This window comes from Schistocerca serialis, chromosome 3, assembly GCF_023864345.2.
Source record: "Schistocerca serialis cubense isolate TAMUIC-IGC-003099 chromosome 3, iqSchSeri2.2, whole genome shotgun sequence".
In the NCBI taxonomy this organism is placed as follows: Eukaryota; Metazoa; Arthropoda; class Insecta; order Orthoptera; family Acrididae; genus Schistocerca; species Schistocerca serialis.
This window is the reverse complement of record NC_064640.1, coordinates 660796464-660812014: the sequence shown is the minus strand read 5'-3', so window position 1 is coordinate 660812014 and position 15551 is coordinate 660796464. Positions and strand designations below refer to the sequence as shown.

General features: G+C 37.7%; 1 protein-coding gene across 2 annotated transcripts in view; it reads right to left on the bottom strand.

Annotated features, from left to right (window-relative positions):
• LOC126470540 (probable H/ACA ribonucleoprotein complex subunit 1) overlaps positions 1–7051 on the bottom strand; it is a 72861-nt gene extending 65810 nt beyond the window's left edge. The window contains exons 1-2 of one of the 2 annotated variants that reach the window (XM_050098470.1): positions 6862–7051; positions 6661–6775 (exon numbers count right to left, since the gene is read on the bottom strand). In XM_050098470.1, the coding sequence (XP_049954427.1) occupies positions 6661–6736 (76 nt within the window). In that variant the 5' untranslated portion in view covers positions 6737–6775; positions 6862–7051. The remainder of the gene's footprint in view (positions 1–6660; positions 6776–6861) is intronic. The other variant, XM_050098471.1, reaches the window with a different exon arrangement.
• Positions 7052–15551: the final 8500 nt, after the last annotated feature.

The following is a 15551-nucleotide window of genomic DNA, read 5'->3' as shown; positions in this document are numbered from 1 at the left end:
AAAGCTAGAATGAATTTTGTGTGTATGTTTGTGTTTGTTTGTGTGTCTATCGACCTGCCAGCGCTTTTGTTTGGTAAGTTTCATCATCTTTCTTTTTATATATATATATATATATATATATATATATATATATATATATATATATATATATATATATATATATATATATATATATATTCAACAAAACAGAAGCATTTCCTTCAGGAACTTTTCACAGAATTAGCAAAGGAATAATGAGCAAGAAATAAAACGGAACTACATACAGAAGTTGCAAGACTCGTGCATAAAGTGCAAACAATCAGTGTGCCAAAAACTACAGAAGAGTCATAGTTGTGGCAAAATGTTTACAACGTTAGGAGAAGCTATCTAACGAGGCTAAATTTATTTGTTATTTAAAATTTTAATTTTCAAACCTGACAGCAAAATTACTACATGCCATAGATTTTAAATTATGTATGTTATAATTGTCATAATGAATTTTTTGTATGACCACGACTGACAATTTTTTACAATATTTACCAGGAGCAATTAGGTCAGCTGTCTTGGTAACCTGAAAGTTTAAAATAATCTTGGTAGCAGAACAGTTAAGTAGGCTACATTAATGTTTTACCAACATGAGGAAAGCAAACATTCATTTTAAATCAGATGGAAATTAATTACCAAGAGAATTAATGCAGTGTGATCAACCTTACCCTTTCCAAGGCGTTTTCCAGAATCACAGTTCAGGATGTAGTCTGCTCAATATTAAAAATTCTTTTCAACGACACTGTTTATAATTTTACTACACTCTCAGTTCTGAGAAGATACCTAGCTACAAAATCCAAATTCCACTTTGTTTTCAGCAGGATTGGTCAATGAGGATTTTTCCACAGGCTGCCTCAGATCTTACTGATTAGTGCAGCTAATGCATGTAGTCTTAGTAAGAATAATGAAATGAGATGCACATGGAACACAGATTACAGTACACTATTGCGTACTGCACAGAAATTCAAAATCTCAATTTTGATAGCGTATCCAGAATTTCTCAAGAGTTTACCCAGTACTGCAACATTTGTCAAAGTCTCACAAATTTGTACATTTGTTTTGGGGCACTGATACACAATGTGTAGCAGACTAAAACATTTGATTCAACTGTACTTATTTTGTGGTATTCAGCAATCGCTGCAAATGAAATCACAATAAAAATTTTGTAAATTTATCTGCAAAATCTGTAATTATGGCATGTTTAAGTTTAATTACAGTTATGTTCACAATTGTAACAAGGCAGTTCTCACAATTATGCCCACTGAGACAAGTTAGGCCTACTTGCCAGTCATTCTACTTCCCTGTAACCTTAGAGTTTTCATGAGTGAATTCTCTTTTTGATCCAATTAAAAGTAACATTTGTCCAATGCAACAAATTAGATGGCCATACGGTAGAGGTGAGTGTGTGTCAACAAAACATGAGAAGAAAAAAATAGTAATTAACACAGAGCTATGTCTGACGAATTCACCACATTTTAAAGTCAAAGACCAATTATAAACACTTCCTATCATATATTTTGGGCAGTGCAATGACAGGTTTTGAGATCATCATCCAGATGCGGATGCTAAATTTGTGAGGATCATGTTGGAGTTAGATAGCAGATTAAGTTGTTTGGGATGATAAACATGTTGTGACAGTTTTTAGATCCACAAACGTCACATGCAAGCGGTGACATTATGAAACTAAAGAGCCGACACATTAAATAGAACTGCTCATTGTATGGATATCAGTGTGACTGGAAACTGTCACTTCAAACTAAGGAAAATCATTAACAAAAAATTTAATTCTATATCAAAATAACATTTAAAAACAATGGAAACTAAAAGGGATTCCATTGTCACAGGAGGGAGAGTTGCACTACATTTTCCAACAGTCAGAAATTAATATAACAAAAACCATAAACAGAAATAAATTAAAGATTTATTGATGATCACAGTTTTTTACCTTCCCTTCAAATTAGAGTATCAGAAGTTTCTTAAGTATGCTGTTAATCTTCTTTAAAACTTTGTCATGGATGGGACAGTGAATGGACATATATGTTAAAGCAAGACAGGGAAATTAAAGCAACCCAAGGAGTGCTTCCAGAACTTCGACAGGCTCAAGGTAAATAATGGAGTTCAGAAATAAAGATGCTGGTGTCAGTGTTTTATGAAAATGATGACTGCAGCAGAATAATGCCTAGCAAGAAAGAATGTGTCATAGTAAAAATGGGAAACGTGTGTGCAGATGCAAGAAAGACTCTTGCTATGTAACATTTCTGAATAATATGTAGAATTCCATGAAAAGTATTCTAATGCGAAAGTGAGTTTATTGTCTCTTTTCAGTCTTTGGCCAAAATGGGTTGTGGCCATATGTGCAAGGAGCACACACAATGTATGTGTATGTGAGGTCCATCAAAATGCTGATATTTTCTGCTATAAAGGATTCTGGAGTGGATTACAAAGATGCAATGGAGCTGCTAGGCAAAACTTGCAGAACACATGAATAATGAACTGAATGATGAGCTCCTTATGGACAACGACGAACTTATTACTTATAAACAATGGACAGACATAGATTTGCACAGCTCTTGGGGGAAAAAAAAAAAAAAAAAAAAAAAAAAAAGCACAATTCACTGGAAGATTTTGATGAACTGTGTTGCGTGGAGGGGGAGGGAAGGGAGTGGGACAACAACAGACAAACTGCCCACACACAGCTTCATGGCAACACTGCCATCTTCCTATCTCCAGTTTCAAAAGAATAATTTGAAACGAGATGAAATTTTAGTACAACTGGATTTTTCTGAAAATTACAGATTTATAACGCAAGATGCTACTCAAGGATATCACTAGAGCAATTGCAAGCAACTCTTCAACCATTTGTGACTTACTATAGAGACGAATCAGGTGGTGTGTTTGTCATGAACTTTTGTGTTTTTAGAGACTGCTTAATTCACAGGGCAACTGCAGTTCATGTTCACACACGTATTGCCACAGCATAGGTTGAAAACAAGCTGCATCACATACATTCTGCATGCAGCAGCTAGACAGTAGAAGAATTGAAAAAAATCTCAAAAATTGGGTCAACGGAAGCGTCCGATTCCACCCGTCGGCTTTGACCCGTGACGTAAGGCTGTTGTGGTGTGTGACGTCACGACAGTGCGGGATTTAGTTTGTGAGAGTGGCGTGTTTGTAGGTGTAGTTTTGATGTGATTGGTGGTGCTCTCTGGCGGTGTGTTTATGTGTTGTGTGTTAGGTGATGTTTTTGGTTTAGTTTGTGTGTGTGGTGTGTTTACAGGTGGCGTATTGTTGCGGTCGGTGGTTCTCTCTGGTGGTGTGCTTATGCGTAGCATGTTATGTGGCATACAGGGTTCATTTGCGTAGTAGCATTGCATGTGTGTGGTATCGGTAGTGATTGTGCTTTCAGCAGAATATTTTTCAGTGAGTTAACGATTTTGGTTTTGTTATATAGACGTTATTGAGGTTTTTTTCTTTTCATCATGTGTGAATTTTGGTAAATTGCTTTTTTTGTCTTTCGTTGTCTCTAATAGAATTTCTTTAACTATTTGGATTTTTGGATGAAGTCACGAAGTGTTCAGTGTGTCATGGAGAAATGAGGCTTACTAAAGTTCCGGCGTCTCGGACCAGGGAGGGCTGTATGTGGAGATGTATGGATAAAAAGTCAAGGGAAGAGTTCGATTCCAATTTTGATATTCTAGGTGTAGTGTAGTGAAAAGTTTGAGTTTTATAGTATGGTATCGGTAGTTGCTGTTGACCTATATAGGTCATGGGAAGTGTTCGATTCCAATTTTGTTGATTTTTTGTGGTTTTTGAGGTAGTGATGATTCTGGACGTGGTGGTAGTTTTGGGTTTTATGATTTGGTATCTGTAGTTTCTGTTGACCTATATAGGTCAAGGTAAGTGTTCGATTCCGCTGGATATTGTCTTTAGCTGATTTTGGGAAGGTTGTGGTCGTTTTATTTTATCGTTTTTGTCGTTTGATTTAGTGCCGTGTATTTATTTTTATTTTGTCCCCACCCAAAAATCCCCAATTTCCCCCACTTGTCCCGTTAGTTTAATTATATTTTTGGAGGAATATGTGTGTGATGGTTTGTCAATCTAATTTTGTGTTTGATGCCATGCCTACGTAATGATGTCATAGTCGCGATATGGGAGTAGTTGTGAATGGTTGTTTCCGCCATATTGGTGATGTCATTGGTCAAAGAAGACGGATGGAATCGGACGTTTCCGTTAACCCCAAAAATTTATGCATGCATTACCATGATTTTCAGATTCACAGAGAGTGGAATTTTTTGCAACAAGTCAAGGCAAAAATGTATGTGATGGTATTGGAGCTACCATAAGTGCATGGCATCACAAGCTAGTCTGCAGCAGCCTACAGAAGGCTACAATCTAACACCTCTTCCATTATTTACCTGGGTACAATTTACTCTGGCATACAATCAATTATGTTTCTATAAATGAGGTGAAAACTGCCTAGGAGTACACACTACTTAAGCTAACTTACACTAAGGACAACACACACCCATGCCAGATGGAGGACTTAAACCTGCAATGGAGGGGGAGGGGGGGGGGGGGGCGGTTCGTAAACAGTTAACAGTGACAAGGTGCCTCACAGACCGCTCACTGCTCTGCTACCCCACATGGCATTAGAATTATTCCAGGCACGGTGAGCCATCATCACTCTTCTATGGTGGACTCTGACAATGTGCAGGTGAACACATTGTGTGGTTATAATTATAGGTTCATGCCCACCATGTGCCTTCACAGTGTATCTGTGTCTGGATTCAAAAAGCAAAAGTGGCAACATACATCCAGGTTGCTGCTATTTATGATGACAAAATGGAACTTGGGACGTGTCGCAGTCTGCTGCGGAGCAAGAGGTCACGTATTAGTGAACTTCATGCTACAAGCAAGATCGTTTCCCTGATCATATTTGACAGACATATGTTGCAGAGTACAGTAGCTACAACTTGGGAAAACTTCTGATCTAAGGACAAGTGATTGATTTTTGGCAGTTAAGGTACATTAATGACAGGTTATGTTGTGTTAATCTACCTATATGTTGATACTTAATAATTAAACCATTGAGGGGGGGGGGAGGTAAGAAGCACAAGTTTTTATGATACTTTTTTCAAAATTGTGTTCTGCAACAATTGTTACATCATCAAATACATCCATGTCAACTTTTGTTGTACACAAATACTTTGGAATAAAACTTTGAAATTTTGAGAGTTACATTGTGGTATACTTATGCAGTGTATTAAATTTTGACTTGGATATGATAGATAAACTCCAGTGGAAGACTTTGCAGGAGAGACACTCAGTAGCTCGGTACGGGCTTTTGTCGAAGTTCACCGAGGAGTCAAGCAGTATATTGCTCCTTCCTACGGATATCTCACCAAGAGACCATGAGGATAAAATCAGAGAGAATAGAGCCCACACAGAGGCATACCGACAATCTTTCTTTCCACGAACAATACGAGACTGGGGACTAGTGTAGCAGGGGATACAATCCGTCGGTTTTGGACAATGACGTCACAAGTCGCCAATCGAGAAGCGATTCTTCTTAGTGTTGTAGCTCCCTTCAGTGGCTGATAAGTGTTTTTTGGCTTTAAAAAAAAAATCTCACGAGACAGAATAAACAGATCCACTTTCTTAAGCAATCAGTAAAAAAACGAAACTGAAACATAACAGCAAAAGCGAAAATGGTAAACTGCTCTCTGGCGACTTGTGACGTCATTGTCCAAAGCCGACGGGTTGTATCCCCTGCTACACTAGACCCCGAGACTGGGATAGAAAGGAGAACCGATAGAGGTACACAAAGTACCCTCCGCCACATACCGTCACGTGGCTTGCGGAGTATGGATATAGATATCACTTGTCCCTTTTGTGCCACCACACTTTGAGAGTCCACATTTTTCCAGCGATTTTTCATTTTTTTGTAATTTCTTGTGCATGTGACTAAGTATGAGTGAAAGATGTGGACATGATGTGTTGTGTGTTTGTTTATCCCACAGCTTACTAGAAAAAATATTATCTCCTTCCTGAGTGAATTATATTTGGCATGGTGGGCACCTACAATATGTATCTTTTTTAACACGTTACATTGTCATGTGGTTGCCAAGTAGATGTCATTAGGTGGTAAAAATTTCACTGGACCGTGAGGAATAGTTTCTAAAATTATTATGCCCCGAAGCCGGCTCTAAAGATTGATAGGCAAACGCGCATTGCATTTTTCCGGGCGTACCACCTTCTTTCGCGAGCTTTAATTCTGGAACAAATTCCCGGGGCAGACTAATACTTTGTACATGAACGTTCTGCAAATAGTAGCATTGCTGTGCTTACTTCAGTCAAATCTGAGACTATGAGCTGAAGCCCCTGGTTGAGTTGACATGGAATGAATCCTTGGTAATACTTATCCACGGAGAGCATTCACACTATTTATTTCCAAATTTAAGTAAATTATTTTGGTGCCAGTATGTTGCATTATTTTGTATTTCATTTCCAACTTCATTATTCACTAATCAGGGCAGAGAGGGCAAGAAACTAAGCTGCTCTCATAAGGTTCCTAATAATTCGGAGATTTCCGTGAAACACACGCGTATTTATATAAATATGCTGCGCATACGATACCTCTGCTTCCTCGGAAGCCACCTCCGCCGCCACCACGTCCATAACCGCCACCGCCGCCTCTTCCACGGAAAGACATTGTTATTTCACTACACTCACATCCGCGTCGATAGTTAATCTGCAAATGAAACAAGAAACATATCTTCTCACACGTACATCAACGTTTTTCCAACTACCTCGTGATGAGGAGGGCAATTCGTATACCTTGCACTTGTTACGTTTTTCACACTTACGCTGACACGTATTGGTTCACGTCTACAAAAATTTACCAAATCATTCCACGAAATTAACACCACTTAAAAAATTATGGGACGATAATATTGTCATCAACTCGCTCACACACGCACATTCACCATTCAAATCAGCACCACGCGTACTCCACAAACAAACACAAACATAACCATTAGTAAAGATATAATATTCTAACGATTTGCTGAGCGTTTTAACATCTTTGGTTTTATTTCAGATTTCTCTCAATGAGGTATATAAACAGTTTATATAGGTTGCTGATTTCTCTACTGTTTTTGAAAACACACACACATTTATTACATAAAATTGCCAAAATATATTAGGCTTATATCTTAAAGCTAATTTAAATATCCATTTTAGGATTCTGGCAGAAGGCGTTTAATAGTAATATCAATGGATACAGTTAATACTGAGCTCTGGTTCTGAGAACAAGATTATCCCGACACACACGTTATCCACAGCAGTTCGCACATTCAACGGAATATGTTTTGCGTTTTATCGTTGAAGACGAAATATGTGGTGGGATGCAAGATGTGATGCGTTTATTTATTTATTTACATGTCAAGTTCCGTAGGATCAAACTGAGGAGCAAATCTCCGAGGTCATGGAACGTGTCAGTACATGAAATAATAACATAAAAGGAATACCAGATAAAAATAAATGTTTATGAACCCGAAAAAGTCAATCCATAAGTTTACGTAAACGCAATCAACAATACAATAAGAATCAGCTTAATGTTTCAAGGAACTTCTCGACAGAATAGGAGGAGTGACTCATGAGAAAACTATTAAGTTTCGATTTGAAGGCGCTTGGATTACTGCTAAGATTTGTGAACTCGAGTGTTAGCTTATTGAAAATGCATGCGACAGTATATTGCACACCTTTCACAAGAGTTAAGAAAGTCCGATCAAAATGCAGTTTTGATTTCTGCCGAGTATTAACTGAGTGAAATCTGGTTATTCTTCGGAATAAGCTAATACTGTTAACAAGAAATCACAATAGGAATATATATATACACAAAAATATACAACACTCATCCCTGGGGCACCCTCCCTTGACTGTACCCCACTCAGACCCCGCATCACAGCCATTCTCAACATTGTGAATAATGACCTTTAGCTGTCTATTGCTAAAGTAAGAGGTGAACCAGTTGCGAGCTGCTCTCCGTATTCCGTAATAATCCAACTTCTGGAGCAATATTTTGTGATCAACACAATCAAACGCCTTAGTTAAATAAAAAAAATATTGCTAGAGTTTGAAACCTGTTGTTTAATCCATCTAGTACCTCACAGAGAAAATAAATCTAGCATTTTCAGTTGTTAAACGACTTCTAAGGCCGAACTGCACATTTAACAGCAAATCGTGTGATATAAAATCATCAATTATCCTTACATACACAGCCTTTTCAATAACTTTAGCAGACACTGATTGCATAGAAATAGGTCGAAAATTATCTACATTAGCCCTTTCTCCCTTTTTATAAAGTGGCTTTACTACTGAGTTCTTTAATCGATCAGGAAACTGACCATTCCAAAAGGGAAAATTACAAATATGGCAAACTACAGGGCTAACATGTGCAGCACAGTATTTTAATATTCTGCTATGAACTCCATCATAACCATGAGAGTCCTTAGTCTTCAGTGATTTAATTATTGAATCAATCTCCCTCTTGTCTGTATCTCAGAGGAGTATTTCAGACACCAATCTCGGAAAAGCCAAGAAAGTTATATGATTCCCTGCAGAAACTAAATTTTTATTTAATTTACCAGCAATGCTCAGAAAATGTATATATACCTGACTTTTCAGTAACAGAAATATTTTTACTACAAACTGACTTTTATATTGTCGACCTTGTGCTGTTGAGCAGTTGGATTAACTTTCTTTACCAGCTAGTTGAAACGAACTGTAGTAGCAACACAGCAGAAGAAATCAAGCTATTGTAAATTCTAAGAGATAAAAACCGGTAGGGGAAATGATTGCGAAATTGCTGGAAATCTACATTTAAAGTAGTTAAAATGATTGTGCCTAGAATATAGTGTTCTTCTTTAGAACATAATTGCACATGATTTATTTAAGCTTCATTTTGTGGACTCGTCATTTTTAATGAATGGAGACGATGGATATTGGGGTCATGGGAAGCGTCCAATTCCTTGTTTTTGACCCTTGACGTAGTGTTGTGTTGTGTGATCGTTTGTTACGGTTACATGTGTAGTATAAGGAATTTTTAATTCGTGACAATACCATATAATATGTAAAAGCTCAAAGGTACAATCATTCCAACAACTGTGACCAATACTGTGACATGTATTTAAACTGCAAATGCAGTGTTGTACTGAGGAATATTATAAACCACAAATTAATTTCAAAGCTGTGAGCAAATCAGTGATTACTTTGAATGTAACTGTGACGTGAAAGGCTGCACTGCTGTACTGCATGCAACTTAGTATTACTATAATGATTACTGGAATGTTTTTTTTTTCAAATATATCATTTTAAAATTTTGATGGAGCTTTTCAACTTTATTTTCAGCCACTGAAATGATTAATGGTGGAACCCAAGAAATGCAAAAAGAGGCGAGCAACAGAAATGGAGATACTATTGTAAATTTGCAATTGCAATACAAGAAGCTGAAATACAAGGTGAGGGTTAATTTTAATGTAACAGTTGGCATTAAGAAAATTAATACATCAAATCTGCACCTACTGAAGACACACATTATTAATAACCATAATTAACATTAAGGAATAAACAGATTGGTACATTAAATGTAAGAATGTGCCCCTGAAGAGGCTTCTGCAAGGTGTTCATTTATCAGATTTATAAAATATTCTTACAGTATGCTTTTGTAGAATAAATAGTTTTTAGACCTGACCTGCATTGCTTAAAAAGATCACACTGTAGAACAGATTGAATAAAAGTGTGCTAGCAGATATATTTATGGGTCAATACAGAGAGGAAGATTTTCAAGCACAAACCATTCAGTACTGACCTTTTGGGGTACCTTTTTCGCTTGGTGGTGCCACCTCATTTTGTTATCCTGGACGACTAGGATTTTAACACCTGGATTAAGAACTAAAAGCACGCATTGTGGGCAATATTTCACGAATTCCGGAGTTTTTCTTGTTGGTGTTTGGAAATTGTGTTGGGTTGTTACTATTAGGTATCCTGTGTACTGGTTTACCATCTTTGGTTAGGTTACAGTTTCGTATAAACTATGTTACTGTGTTTTGCTTTGTTACACTGTGGGCTTCATTTAAGATAAAGTGAAGGTTGGGATAGTGGATTTGACAATTTGGGTGTGTTGGTTTTCGGTATTGTGGGTTTCATTTTTGCTGCTATGCAGGTCAAGCTAAATTTGCAATACCATGTTTTACAGTAGTGTGTGGGTTATTGGTATTGTGGTCTTCATTTGAACTATATAGGTCGAGCAAACATTGTGATACCAATGTTTTGTTAAATGTTGAGAATTTTATAAGCTTTACTTTTGTTTGGGCGTGGTGGTGTTATAGGTTTTCTCAGCCTGAAACAACCTTCTTCCTGTGGTTGCCCTCTAGTTTCATTCTGTTGGTGGAGTTCAATATTTCACATGTTATTTATGTTTGTCAGCAGGTGTAACTAGTGATATCATGGTCACCATATTCTATGCACTTGAAATAGGTGACTCCTCCACCCACCTTGATGACATCACTGGTCAAAGCAGGCAGCAGCCATCACAACTTTTGTCAATATACATTCTATAATAGTTTGAGCATTGAGTCCCTTTTACTCTGATTTTATTCGTGTAATATATTTTGTGTGTCATTTAATTGATTACAAATAGATTCATGTTTCAAGGATCTTTAGGCTATTTTTATGAAAATGATGTAGCCTGCATTTGTTTTACATTCCAGTATATGTGTCTTTTTTGTCTTTATGGGAACATATAAGCCATTTACAGGGTACCAATCAGCTTGGTGGCTTAAAAGTAATAATGAATATATTAGTCTCTCTCATTCTTCATGACACAGTTACGAAATATTTTATCTACATCCTAATAAAGGAAGCAATCATTTTAGTCTTTCATGCTACAAGATTTTAGTCAAATATTTCTATAGAGAGCTGTTGTCCCAAAGAAGCAATTTGATTTCAGATTTAAAATTTGTGTTGCTACCTGTCACATTATTAATGGGCAAACAGCAGAAAATTTTTGTGGCTATTGTTGAACATTTTCTGAACTGTTGGCTTAGTGATAAGAGGTTATTATGTTTTCTTCTAAATCTCAACTAAAATAACTTTGTGACTTACATCTATAGTGGGTGCAGGATTGTTGGTTGTCCACAGTATTCCACATACTTCAGCGAGCAATAGCTATGCACACACACTGCAAATGGAGCAAAATGTACTTCCAGATTGTAGTTGTCTTTAGCAGCAGCGGGAAGTACATTAGAGAGGGTGACCATTAAGGCAATAGTTGGCCTTCGTCCCTTCCTCCGCCGCCCACCCCTTCTCCCAAGCATTTAGCTACATGGAGAGAGCACAATAGGCTTTGCCTGGGAAAGCTCTGTGGTGCCTAAAAATTAGCCAATATAGTGGGCACATGGGTGCTAAGAAAGAACTGCAGTTGGCTGAGTTCAAAGCTGCTGCCACTTGATGCACCAGAAAGTCAACTACAGATTTGTTTTACTCAGTGCCTAGTTTGTTTACGAAAAATCAATTGAAGCTGAACTGTGATTTGCACTACCCTAATACGAGACACAAATATTATTTTTGTGTAAACTTCACATCTTTGTTTCTGATTTACAGCCGAGTTATGTACTATGGTGTAGAGGTATTCGATGAGCTCCCATCTAACATAAATCAAGTAATTGATCTCTGCCAATTCAGAAGAAAATTTAAAAAAATCCCTCATTAGAAACTCCTTCCACTAATTATCTTTGTGCAATGATTTATATTTCCATTTAGCTGCATAACAAGCAGTGTGTTGTAAACTGTCCTCTGTAATTACATACTTACATTACAGCTTTTTAAAATACCAAATTAATCAACTAAATATTAAGTTACCAATAAAATACAATTTTCATCTCTCCTTCTAATTCACTAATAACATGTCACTGGTATAAACAGAACCAGTGTTAAGGCTAGTATTACGTGATAATATGTCTTTGACAAGGAAATATGTTCAAATGTTTGTCAGATTTCTTAGAGAAAGATTTTTGACATGGCGGTAGAAAGGGGTATTGCGCTGTCATCATACTTTTCGTCAATTTTCAAGATGGCAGACAACAACTTGTTATCATGCACTGCAGTTGCTACTACCACAATTGCATTGTGTGTGTATTTGGAAGAAAAGGAAACATACTTGGATGAAGTCATAGGTATTATGTCGAGACCATAGAAGCATTCAGTAAAATTTGTTAAGAGAGCTGCAAGTGGAGGACGTCAAGTCTTAAATTACTTATGAATGGATGAGAGTGTATTTCTTGATACAGGAGATAGGTACTCTAGATTGCAACATAGCAATCGAATACCGCATTGCACATTGTTGTTGTTGTGGTCTTCAGTCCTGAGACTGGTTTGATGCAGCTCTCCATGCCACTCTATCCTGTGCAAGCTTCTTCATCTCCCAGTACTTACTGCAACCTACATCCTTCTGAATCTGCTTAGTGTATTGATGTCTTGGTCTCCCTCTACGATTTTTACCCTTTCAAGACACTGTCCATTCCGTTCAACTGCTCTTCCAAGTCCTTTGCTGTCTCTGACAGAATTACAATGTCATCGGCGAACCTCAAAGTTTTTACTTCTTCTCCATGAATTTTAATACCTACTCCGAATTTTTCTTTTGTTTCCTTTACTGCTTGCTCAATATACAGATTGAATAACATCGGGGAGAGGCTACAACCCTGTCTCACTCCTTTCCCAACCACTGCTTCCCTTTCATGCCCCTCGACTCTTATAACTGCCATCTGCTTTCTGTACAAATTGTAAATAGCCTTTCGCTCCTTGTATTTTACCCTTGCCACCTTCAGAATTTGAAAGAGAGTATTCCAGTTAACGTTGTCAAAAGCTTTCTCTAAGTCTAGAAATGCTAGAAACGTGGGTTTGCCTTTTCTTAATCTTTCTTCTAAGATAAGTCGTAAGGTTAGTGTTGCCTCACGTGTTCCAACATTTCTATGGAATCCAAACTGATCTTCCCCGAGGTCCGCTTCTACCAGTTTTTCCATTCGTCTGTAAAGAATTCGCGTTAGTATTTTGCAGCTGTGACTTACTAAACTGATAGTTCGGTAATTTTCACATCTGTCAACACCTGCTTTCTTTAGGATTGGAATTATTATATTCTTCTTGAAGTCTGTGGGTATTTTGCCTGTCTCATACATCTTGCTCACCAAACGGTAGAGTTTTGTCATGACTGGCTCTCCCAAGGCCATCAGTAGTTCTAATGGAATGTTGTCTACTCCCGGGGTCTTGTTTCGACTGAGGTCTTTCAGTGCTCTGTCAAACTCTTCACGCAGTATCTTATCTCCCATTTCATCTTCATCTACATCCTCTTCCATTTCCATAATATTGTCCTCAAGTATATCGCTCTTGTATAAACCCTCTATATACTCCTTCCACCTTTCTGCCTTCCATTCTTTGCTTACAACTGGGTTGCCATATGAGCTCTTGATATTCATACAAGTGGTTCTCTTCTCTCCAAAGGTCTCTTTAATTTTCCTGTAGGCAGTATCTATCTTGCCCCTAGTGAGACAAGCCTCTACATCCTTACATTTGTCCTCTAGCCATCCCTGCTTAGCCATTATGCACTTCCCGTCGATCTCATTTTTGAGACGTTTGTATTCCTTTTTGCCTGCTTCATTTACTGCATTTTTATATTTTCTCCTTTCATCAATTAAATTCAATATTTCTTCTGTTACCCAAGGATTTCTATTAGCCCTCGTCTTTTTACCTACTTGATCCTCTGCTGCCTTCACTACTTCATCCCTCAGAGCTACCCATTCTTCTTCTACTGTATTTCTTTCCCCCATTCCTGTCAATTGTTCCCTTATGCTCTCCCTGAAACTCTGTACAACCTCTGGTTCTTTCAGTTTATCCAGGTCCCATCGTTTTAAATTCCCACCTTTTTGCAGTTTCTTCAGTTTCAGTCTGCAGTTCATAACCAATAGATTATGGTCAGAATCCACATCTGCCCCTGGAAATGTCTTACAATTTAAAACCTGATTCCTAAATCTCTGTCTTACCATTATATAATCTATCTGATACCTTTTAGTATCTCCAGGATTCTTCCAGGTGTACAACCTTCTTTTATGATTCTTGAACCAAGTGTTAGCTATGATTAAGTTATGCTCTGTGCAAAATTCTACAAGGTGGCTTCCTCTTTCATTTCTTCCCCCCAATCCATATTCACCTACTATGTTTCCTTCTCTCCCTTTTCCTACTGACGAATACCAGTCACCCATGACTATTAAATTTTCGTCTCCCTTCACTACCTGAATAATTTCTTTTATCTCGTCATACATTTCATCAATTTCTTCATCATCTGCAGAGCTAGTTGGCATATAAACTTGTACTACTGTAGTAGGCATGGGCTTTGTGTCTATCTTGGCCACAATAATGCATTCACTACGCTGTTTGTAGTAGCTAACCCGCACTCCTATTTTTTTTATTCATTATTAAACCTACTCCTGCATTACCCCTATTTGATTCTGTATTTATAACCCTGTAATCACCTGACCAAAAGTCTTGTTCCTCCTGCCACCGAACTTCACTAATTCCCACTATATCTAACTTTAACCTATCCATTTCCCTTTTTAAATTTTCTAACCTACCTGCCCGATTAAGGGTTCTGACATTCCACGCTCCGATCCATAGAATGCCAGTTTTCTTTCTCCTGATAACGACGTCCTCTTGAGTAGTCCCCGCCCGGAGATCCGAATGGGGGACTATTTTACCTCCGGAATATTTTACCCAAGAGGACGCCATCATCATTTAATCATACAGTAAAGCTGCATGTCCTCGGTAAAAATTACGGCTGTAGTTTCCCCTTGCTTTCAGCCGTTCGCAGTACTAGCACAGCAAGGCCGTTTTGGTTAATGTTACAAGGCCAGATCAGTCAATCATCCAGACTGTTGCCCCTGCAGCTACTGAAAAGGCTGCTGCCCCTCTTCAGGAACCACATGTTTGTCTGGCCTCTCAACAGATACCCCTCCGTTGTGGTTGCACCTACGGTACGGCCATCTGTATCGCTGAGGCACGCAAGCCTCCCCACCAACGGCAAGGTCCATGGTTCATGGGGGTGCACATTAACCAAAATAATTCCAGAAACTTGTGATGCGATTTATAAAGTACTGAAGGGGAAATATGTGAAGGTAAATAAATGTTTAGCATACTGTATAGGCAATAAGAACTGTTTTTATTTTTGAATAATTTAATTAATGGAATTAGTGTTCCAACAATTAAAAAATTCATAAAAAAATACGAAACAGATGAAGCGCTTTTCAATTTGTGGCCTCTATAGTTCAAAAATAGACAAAGAAGAATGGAAAGCTAAGAAAGAATTTATTTTAGTATGTGACCATATCTTCTACTTGCTGAAAAGCTGCTTGGGTGTTTCCAGATGTAGAGATAGATGGCTGTGGCTTTGAATATGGACTTGAAGTTGCCTGCAGCAT